The sequence below is a fragment of the Grammomys surdaster genome, unplaced genomic scaffold, assembly GCF_004785775.1.
Source record: "Grammomys surdaster isolate TR1022 unplaced genomic scaffold, NIH_TR_1.0 98, whole genome shotgun sequence".
NCBI lineage: Eukaryota > Metazoa > Chordata > Mammalia > Rodentia > Muridae > Grammomys > Grammomys surdaster.
Genome location: NW_021604577.1, coordinates 13,069,700 through 13,080,261, shown reverse-complemented (window position 1 = coordinate 13,080,261; position 10,562 = coordinate 13,069,700). Strand labels below are relative to the sequence as shown.

At 38.2% G+C, this 10,562-nt stretch overlaps 1 protein-coding gene across 5 annotated transcripts in view; it reads right to left on the bottom strand.

The window, feature by feature from the left end:
* Positions 1 to 10,562, bottom strand: part of Ralgapa1 (Ral GTPase activating protein catalytic alpha subunit 1) — a 211,135-nt gene that overhangs the window by 84,910 nt on the left and 115,663 nt on the right. For all 5 annotated transcript variants that reach the window (XM_028782695.1, XM_028782721.1, XM_028782713.1 and 2 more), the window contains exons 26-30: positions 9,151 to 9,276; positions 8,220 to 8,278; positions 6,824 to 6,932; positions 5,250 to 5,360; positions 2,343 to 2,411 (exon numbers count right to left, since the gene is read on the bottom strand). In XM_028782695.1, the coding sequence (XP_028638528.1) occupies positions 2,343 to 2,411; positions 5,250 to 5,360; positions 6,824 to 6,932; positions 8,220 to 8,278; positions 9,151 to 9,276 (474 nt within the window). The remainder of the gene's footprint in view (positions 1 to 2,342; positions 2,412 to 5,249; positions 5,361 to 6,823; positions 6,933 to 8,219; positions 8,279 to 9,150; positions 9,277 to 10,562) is intronic.

The following is a 10,562-nucleotide window of genomic DNA, read 5'->3' as shown; positions in this document are numbered from 1 at the left end:
GAGAGAGAGAGAGAGAGAGAGAGAGAGAGAGAGAGAGACTGAATGTGTTAGTAGGCCAAGGGACAATTTGCAGGAATCGGTCCTTTCCTTCCAAAACACAGGTCCTGGGGACTGAATGCATCAGGACTGGTAGCAGCACCTTTAACTGGTAAGCCATTTTGTTGGCTCTCTTCGACTTTTTATAGTAAACATTTAACTCACTTGTGCCTCTAATCTTTAAATTCCACTAGAATAGAAAATATCATTTTCAACAGAACACTATTCATATATTTTGTGACTAATAAAAAGGATTAAGAAAGCAGGGAAAAAGATGGTAGTATAGATTTTTCATAATACCTCTGACTCCATAAACAAGACACTGTTAACATTCACTCCACCTCCACAGTTACCTGGCAACAGCCAGGTAGGCCTGGCCCACTGTAAAAGGGGCTGCTTGTCCCTTCCTCTCTCTCTTGCTCTCTTGCTCTTGCTCTTTTGATCCCTCTGTCCCCTCACCCCTTCTCTCCATGTGCTCATGGCCGGCCTCTACTTCTCTACTCTCTCCCCCTTTCTCTGCTTCTCTCTGCCTCTACTACCCTCTCAACTCCCTTCCCATGCACTGAATAAACTCTATTCTAAACTATACCTGTGTGTGGCTGGTCCCTCAGGGGGAAGAGATGCCACTTGGCCCACTGAGACATCCTCTTCCCCCCATACCTTATCACACACACTCATTGAATACATTCTCTTTATCTTTTTATAAACACATCAATGATATAAAAAGGAAAATTAGTTATTCACACATTGTTTACAAACTGGGCTTTGAATTTATACTGCAGCTATACACACGAAAATGAAAGACTTTTGACTAAAATTAGACTATAAATTGAGCATTCTTAATACAAAGTCTCTAATCTAAAATCCTCAAAAATTCAAAACTTTGTGAGTACTAACACACTGCTATAAGTAGAAAAGTCAAACCTGATCTCATATTGTGGAGAGCCTTTTGTGGCCACTTGCTAGGGAATTTGACATCAGGCCAGGACAAAAGAAGTAAATTTAAGGCTGGAATCTGACTTTGGGCCTGGACTCAGGAAATTGGTCCAGATTAAGAACATTTACATTTGAGTTAATGCAAAGCTCAGAACAGGCTCAGAGGTGGCATGTGTGGCATTCCTTTTGTCTTGGTCATCCAGACTAGCCCCTAGAAAGTGTTTATCAGATTTTATTTATTGCCTTGCTTGTTTCTTGACCCAGAACTGATCTTATCATTTTGCATGTACTTAAAGTGGTACAAAAGCAGACTGGAAAAAATAAGCCTGCTTCAGCTGGGCTCATGCTACAGTGTTGTCTAATTGTCTTTTTTCTTTTTAATCCTCACTCCTGCCCTGGAGAACCTGTTGACTGACTGAGCTGCCTTGGTCATCATATGACAGGATGTATACCAAATGTTGGTGCACTAAATTATTGCATAAATTATCCTCAGATATAAGATGTACAGAAAATATAAAGGATTTTTTTTGTTTAGACTTGAGTCTCAACTCCAAGACAGCCAAAAATATATATGCAAACCTTTAAAAAGTCTAAAACACTTATATGATCCACAAATTTCTTATCCTTTCTATTTAAAAGGCAGAAGCAGGTGGCTGTCAGAGTTCAAGGTTAGCCTGATCTACAGAGTGAGTTTCAGGACAGCCAGGACAACACAGTGAAACCCCATCTCTAAACACAAGAAGTAACAAAACAAAACAAAACAAAAACCCAACAACAAGCAAGAGGCACGCTTCTAATATATTCTGTGCTCTATTTATTATAAATATCTTTACCTTTCACTGATAACAGCTATACTGACTATCTTCAGAGGCGGTAAACTTTTCAGAATCTCTAACAACTTCATAATGTGGCAGGTAAAATCATTATAAGTAAACATAATATTTGCTAAGATTCCTTACTCTGATATCTTAAGACAGTCAAATGTCCATGTAATTAAATCTAGAATGAATTTTGTTTAAAACTTTATTTAATATGCATAAATATTTTGTCTACATATATGTCTGTTCACTACATGTGTGCCTGGTGCCATGAGGAGAAGGAGTTGGATGCCCTGGGACTCCAGTGAGCCTCTATGTGGTTCTGAGAACTGAACCTGGGTCCTCTGGAATAGCAACAAGTGCTCTTAACTTCTGACCCATCTCTCCAGTCTATAAAATAAACTTTTTATACCTAAGTAATGAAAAGTTATAGTATATTATACTTTATTTTAAATATAGATGAATTATCATATAAATATTTGTACTTTTAAAACTCTTAAATTTAAATATTCAAGATAAATACATATTAAATGTTAAAAATTTAAAATTTACCCTCTTGTCTATTTCATATGATGAAGCTTCTGTACTTGGCAACAGGTGGGTGATAGTTGCTATTAGGATCTGCAGGCAAAAGATGAATGAACAAGTAAATGAGTTTAAAATACATTAAATTCACTGTATTCCTTAAATTTTAATTGTTACACGCTTAAGTAATAATAACATCCTTTGCTGTAAGTTTAACATCAATATAACATCTAAACACAGCATCTAACCCATACACCGGTACTTTAATTTGTACCATGTAAACCTTTATTTCTTTATATTTCTTTATTTTTATTTTGTGTACATTGGTGTTTTGATTGAATGTATGTCTATGTAAGGGTGCTGGGTCCCCTGGAACAACAGTTACAGACAGTTGTAAGCTGCCATGTGGGTGCTGGGAATTGAACCCAGGTCCTCTGGAAGAGCAGCCAGAGTTCTTAACCACTGAGCCATCTCTCCAGCCCCCCATGTAAACTTTTAAAGTACAGTTAACAATGAATCATTTACAATCCTTATGCAGAGAACCAAAATTACATACATATGTCCTGTCCGTGATAAATCATTTTATACTATTTCAATTCATGAAGGTCAATTGATGTGTATAAACACAAATATTTATTTCCATTAGAGGACATCTAAAGACATAGGTAAAGGATTTATAAAAATCATTATAAACCTCCCACCTCAAGAACCACATTCCACTGCCTTTCCAGATCTCACTGTCTGTGTGGACTGAGAAGCCTGTATCCAAATCCTTCAAAATCTAAACATTTGAGAGTGTATTCCCAAAGTTTTTGGAATAAAAAACTCAGCGGGGGACATCCTTCAGTTGATAGAGTATTTGTCTAGGATGCAGGAAACTCCCAGTCCCATTCATGGAATCATAAACGTGAGCTGATGGAGCAGGCCAGCAACCCCAGCACTTGGGAAGGGCGAGCAGGAGGGCCAGGGGTTAAGGTGTCCTCAGCTACCCAGGAAGTTTCAGTTCAGCCTGGGCAATATGAGACTCTGTCTTTAAACTTCCAAGGTTTGGGCTTTAGAGAATTTCAGATTTTTGGATTAGGGATGTTTACCTGACAGAGTCTATGAAAAGTATTCTAAGACGGGGGTGGGGGTGGGGGGAACCCACCAAAACCTCCTGAACTTATACTTCTGGTAAATAAGCATTTCAGAAAAGGAATACTTAAGATATGTATCTGTAACATATGTAAGTATACTCTTTGATAAAAGAGTGCTTTAAATTAACACATATTAAAAGCATCAAAAATTACATAAAAATATGAAATAAAGAACATGACAAACACTCTTGGGTTCAAGTCACCTGCCTATCTAGGCCTCCTGAGCCGACAGGGTGGCAAGTATGTGCACCATTCTCAGGGTTTTTGTTTTAAAAGGATATTTAATCTACATGAATGTTTTGTCTGCATGTTTGTATGTACACCATGTTCATTACTGCCCAGGAAGTCAGAAGGTGAAGATGGGTTGTGAGCTACAGTGTGGAATCAAACTTGGGGTTTCTGGAAGAGCAACAATCATTGTTAGCCATTGCACCATCTCTCCATCCTATCCCTTAATTTCTTCTCCTCTTCCTTTTCCTCCTCTTCTCCTTCTCCTCCTCCTCTTTTTCACTAATATGTCCATTTGAATATTTGTAGGTTTGCATACTGTCTATGTTTATGAGTGCTCAAGAAAGCCAGACAGCAGTCCATGGCACCGGGGCTACTGAAGTTGGGGGCTACCTGATGTGAGTACCGGGATTGAGCGCAGGGTCTCCGGAAGGCGAGAGCTTGTAACTGCTAAGCCGCCTCACCGGCCCCATTCCTAGCTTCTTTTCTTTTCTTTTTATTTATGTGCATATATGTCTGTCTATGTGTGGGTATGCACACGTAAGTGCAGGCTGTGTGGAGGGCAGAGCCACTGGGTCTTTCCTTAGGTGGAGCCTTAGGTAGCTGTAAGCTACCTACTTGACGTGCGTCTAGGAACTGACCTCTGGTCTGTTGCAAGGACAGTAGATGTCTTAACTGCTGAGGCAGCTCTTTAGCCCCCATTCTTAGCTTTTATTAAACTTCTTTTGTAGAAATTGGGATTGAACCTAAGCCCTTGTGTATGCTAGGCAAGTATTCTACCATCATGCTACAACCTCAACTCATTAAAAATCACTATTTTTGAAACAGGTTCTCAGTAAAATTTATATAAATATCATGGAAAAAGGCTTTATTTAGTTCTTCTCTCTTAAATCAGGTAAAGGGGTGAAGGGACTAATTTCTTATATAAAAACATATTTAGGAATTAGATAGTGGAGGACTGGAGAAACGGCTCTGTAGTGAAAAAGATTATTGGCTGCTCTGCTACAGGACATTCAATTCTGAGCACCAGCTAGCTCACAACCTTCTGAAACTCCAATTTCAAGGATCTGCTACACGCTTTTGGCCTCTGTAGGCCCAAGCACACAAGCGGTACACATACATGCAGGCAGGCAAAACCACTTTTACACATAAAATAAATGTACCTTAAAACCAACCAGGAGCAGACATGGGCCAGTTCGAGGCCCCTGGCACAAATACAGCAGAGGTCTACCTGGTCTGACCTCAGTGGGAGAAGATGGGCTTAATCCTCGAGAGACCTGAGGCCCCAGGGAAGGGGGAGACCTGGTACAGGCAGGCCAAGCACCCTCTTGAGGCAAGGGGAGGAGGAATGGGATGAGGAACTTTGGGAGGAGGGACCGATGGAGTGGGCAACGACTAGAATGTTAACAAATAAAATTTTAAAAAAATACAAAAAATTATCAGGTAAAATAAAAAAGTATTTACCTATGAGAAAATTAGAACCTATTAAAATAACATCATATTTCAAGGTATACATATTTAAGGAGAAATTTTACAAGCTCATAATAAAAAATAATAAAAACGTACTTACCTGAATAATTTTCAAGGGAGAATCAGGCTGGTAAGTCTGAAGTCTAGGTACATAGTGAACCAGCATGTGAAGCATGTTACAAGCTACGTGGGCAACTGTTTTATTAGTAAACTGAAACAATGAAAATCATTAGTATACAAATTTATTCATCAATATTAGCTTCTGATAATTTAAAATTTTTATGTTTCCTTTTATCATAATTTCACCTATTATACCACACATCTCTTCTCTCAAAGCTTGTATTTGCAGTTTTTACTCTGTTTACTCAGTTTTTCTTCACTTTGCTTAGCAAAGTGCCTCAAACATAGCATACAATCAGAAATATCTGTCAATTAACCAGTATTATGCAAAGGTGCTTATTATGTAAATTATATATTCAGTCTTAAACAGATGGTATTAAAAGTTTGAAGACAAAAATAATGAACATTCTTTCATAATTAAAATATATTCATATAAGCAGGGCATGACAGGGCATATTTGAAATTCTAGCACTCAGAATGCTAAAGTAGGAAAATTGTAAGATCACTGACAGACAGTCTGTTCTATTGAATAAGGTTTAGCCTGGGTTAAATAGTGAGACTTTTTCTCAAACGATATCAGAAAAACAAACAAACCCAAAACCAACCAACCAACCAACCAACCAACCACCAACCAACTAAAAAACCCAAAATAATACCAAAATAGAATAAAATTTTAAAATTTAATTCAGACTTTCCAAATGGCTAGATTATTTTTAATTATTTTAGACTTTTTTTTTTAAATGAGTGGAGATGTTCTGCCTGTACGTGCACCACGTGTGTGCCTGGTACCCAAGGAGGCCAGAATACGACCCTGGGTACCTTGGAACTAGAGTTCTGAGTTGTCATGTGGATGCTGTGAGACTGAACTCAGGGTCTTCAGAAATAGTAGCAAGTGTTCATTAATAGTAAAACCGAAAGCCAAAATTTCAGCAATTTAGAAAGATCAGAGAGGTCACAAAAGTATTAGTTAAAAAACCAAGAGGGCTGGGAAGGTAGTTCTGCTTGTGCCTATAGCCCGTGACAGTGACTCTGCCCTCAACATACACACAGACACACGCATACCTCTCTCCCTCCATACTTTTCCCTTCTCCCTCTCTACTCTACCATTCTCTCCTTCTCTCCCTTCCTTCTTCCCTCCCTCCCTTTTCCCTCCTTTTCTTCTTCCCTCCCTCCCTCCCTTCCTTCCTCTTTCCCTCTGCTTCTTCCTCATTCTCCCTCTTATCACACAGACACACACACACACACACACAGACACACACACACAGACACACACACAATCACCTCCCTCCTATATATCCTAGTTTCTTTTTTTTAAATGGCTGGCTTTTTTTTAACATGTCATTCATATGTTTTTTAGGGAAGAAATCAAATACAGAAAAGTTCAGAACAATGAGCTCATAACAAAAATGCCTTAGACTCAAGAGTGGGACCATTCTTAAGGTGAGTCAGAAATCAAGAGGTTAATGTAACAATAAATGGTGAAAATGATCATTCAATGTCTGGGAAAAATCATGTGTTCTAAATGATCAATATATTTCATGATAGTTTTCTTACCTTTAATGAAACACAAATTACATTCAGTGCTTCTTTAATTTGAGGATGATGAGATTCATGGACTAATTCTTCACAAATCCAAACACCTAAACTGCAAAGTGCTACACATCTGGGGGGAAGAGACAGCAATGACACAGGGGACAAACTTTTAAATAAAACAAAAGTAACAGTACATTCACTGTTTAAGAGAATCAAAGGCTTTGTTACTCTATAAGTTAGTTGACGGTGATGAAGTTACTCTGTAAGTTAGCTGAAGAAAAGAATGTGTCTTCATAGAATGAATTAGGTAGTGTTTCTTCTGTTTCTATTTTATGGAATAGTTTGAGGAATATTGGTATCAGGTCTTCTTTGAAGGTCTGGTAGAATTCTGCACTAAATCCATCTGGCCCTGGGCTTTTATTGGTTGGGAAGTTTTTAGTGACTTCATTTCCTTAGGGGAAACGGGCCTGTTTAGATGGTTTATCTGCTCTTGATTTAACTTGGTATGTGGTATCTGTCTAGAAAACCATCCATTTCATCTAAATTTTTCAGTTTTGTTGAGTATAGGTTTTTGTAGTAGGAGAATTTCCTCAGCTTCTGTTGTTATGTCTCCCTTTTCATTTCTGATCTTCTTAATCTGGATACTGTCTCTGAGCCCTTTAGTTAGTTTGGTTAAGGAACCAGTGAGAGACCCCATGTGTTAATGAAATAAGTGGAGAGAAACAGAGAACACACGATGTCTTCTTTGGCCTGTGCACAGGCATGCAGGAGCACCAGCATAGACATGTGTACACATTCAGTCACACATACACACATGAAAAGAAAGGGAGAGTACGAATCTTCTGACAGTCTATTAAAACACACTACTTCCTTAGATATATACAGTTTCCATAACATACATTATCTTAATGAACACTGATGCCTACTGCTGTGACTCACAGTCCTTCATAAGGAATAAGAACAAAGGAAATATGATGATTAAGTACATGTACTTAAACAAGATGAAGACAAGTTATTTTAGTTATGGAGGATGAAGACTTTTTTGTTGTGACTGAATATGTACACATGTCTATGCTGGTGCTCCTGCATGTCTGCACATAGGCCAGAGAAGACACCGGCTGTTCTGTTTCTCTCCACTTTATTTCATTTGTTTGTTTGTTTTTTGTTTTTCAAGACAGGGTTTCTCTGTATAGTCCTGGCTGTCCTGGAACTCACTCTGTAGACCAGGCTGGCCTCGAATTCAGAAATCTGCCTGCCTCTGCCTCCCAAGTGCTGGGATTAAAGGCGTGCACCACCACCGCCCGGCAGATGAAGACTTTCAGAAGTCTAGAATAATTTGAAATGTGGTAATCAATTTTTACAAAATACCAAGAACAGTTATTATATTAATTGTTAGGTTTAAGAATAACTGACATACCGTGCAGGACCAGAGGGCTCATCTCTTGCCGAGCTTAATACAGTTTTAATTATAAGTTCCTAAAACAAGAAACAAAAAAAAATTAATGGAAGGAAAAAAGGGAAAAAGAGAAAAGAAACACAAGAAATGACTAAGATTTCATGTCCTAATTCAACAAATATTAGTTGGCCTTTCTGGGCCAGATAGTGCTCTGAGCAGCAGAAATAAAGTGGGTAAGTAAACAGTTTGTTCTTTAATAAAATCTTAGCATTATTCTAAAATGTAACTAACAAATCATGATATTTGTAACAAAATGACGTAAAGACAGGATTGCTCACTATGGCTCACATTGCTGGCCCAGAGCCTCGACAGTACTTTGCATGCGCTCCCCTCCATCTTGCTCTGAGAGGTATTGCGTCCACAAGGCTACTAAACATGTGGTCAGGTCATAGTTCCTCTTTAAACAGAGGATGACTTCTGCAAAGGCTCCACACAACTTTTCACTAGTTTTCCAATCAGGGTTCACTGTTATGCCTGCTCCTGATGACTGTGCATGCCCTTTAATGCTGCAGGTTTAGGAGACTGCCAATCCAAAGAGCAGGAAAGTTCTATCACTTTGATAGAATTTATCAAGAAATAGAAAGTGGAAGTCAAAACACTTAGCCTTAGTTTGGCATCTTAATCTTAGAGGCTTGTATTAGCAACACAGGTCTTGGTCCACAGGCTATTTCAGCGCATGCTCAGTGAGTGACAGTATGACTCCTAAGGGACAGGCGTGTGAGCAGACTTGACACTGAGAAAAGGTTTCAAAGCTTTTAGACCTGAAAAGGCTTTGCTCAGAGTAGACATTCTAGTTTGATGTCTGGAGCATTAACATTCTTTAACAACTAGATATCAAAAAGAAAAGGGAGCAGACAGATTGCATTGTATTACACTTCATCACAGTTCCTACCTTAACGTCTGTAAACTGAGACACAGCGATATCAGGAATGTTGGGGTGGAGAGCAGGCAGCTCACAATATAAGTTGGGAAAGCAAACCAAAGACCCCAGAAGAACCTGTGCTTCCACTCTTGGTGCCTGTATATCAGATTTAAGCAATCTTTAAAATGCGGTTTAATTTTGTCCTTAAACTACCATTAAAATATTCTGTTATAAAATTATATTACACAGGGCAGCAAAAGCATGAAAAAACTCAAAAAGGAAAGAGAATGCTAGAGTTAGGTTTCCATCTAAAATTTCTAAAGAAAGTAATTTACTGAGATTAATCTCAGTAAATATTAGACAAATAGCAAAACTTTTTTGAAAAGCAACCAATAAACAGAAATCATCTGCAGGTATTGAATTTTAAATAGGAATTTAAGCTGGTACCAGCATATATTTAAGCTAATTAAAGGAAAATAGGCGGGCGGTGGTGGCACAGGCCTTTAATCCCAGCACTTGGGAGGCAGAGGCAGGCAGATTTCTGAATTCGAGGCCAGCCTGGTCTACAGAGTGAGTTCCAGGACAGCCAGGGCTATACAGAGAAACCCTGTCTCAAAAACAAACAAACAAACAAACAAACAAAACAAAACAAAAAAACAAAAAAACCAACCAACCAACCAACCAACCAACCAAACAGACAAAAAAAAAAAAAGGAAAATAAATGTTTACTTATTGAGATATGGCGTATTGTTACATAGGCCAGGCTGGTTCCAAACTAACTTTGTAGCCCAGGCTGGTCTTGAACTTGTGATACTGCTACTTCAGCTTCCCAAGTGTTGGGCTTACATGCATGTTCAACCATGCCTAGACAAATTATTTTTAAATGTAATTCATATTTCATTATCTATTGTTCAAATAAGTTGACTTAGTGTCACTACTTTAAGATAATAAAAAGGGATTAAGACATTTACTAACATTGTAATTTATGTTAATATAAATCCTAAAGTAAAAAGTGATTTCGTGTTGTCTTTCTATTAATTAATTAATTAATTTATGTTTTTCGAGACAGGGTTTCTCTGTGTAGCCCTGGCTGTCCTAGAACTCACTCTGTAGACCAGTCTGGCCTTGAACTCAGAAATCTGCCTGTCTCTGCCTCCCAAGTGCTGGGATTAAAGGTGTGTGCCACCACTGCCCGGCGCCTTTCATTTTATTAAGTCAATTCTTTCAACACTAAATATTTCCTCTTCTGCCCTCTTACATGTCCATTAAACAGGAACCAATGCATTATTTTATTTACTCACAATACTTACAAATTGGCTTATAGGTTTAAGAATACCTAACAGACTAGCAGTTTAGTAAGATTTAAGCTTACAATACTCTTAGCAGAACAGAACAGAACAGAACAGAACAGAACAGAACAGAACAGAACAGAACAGAACAGA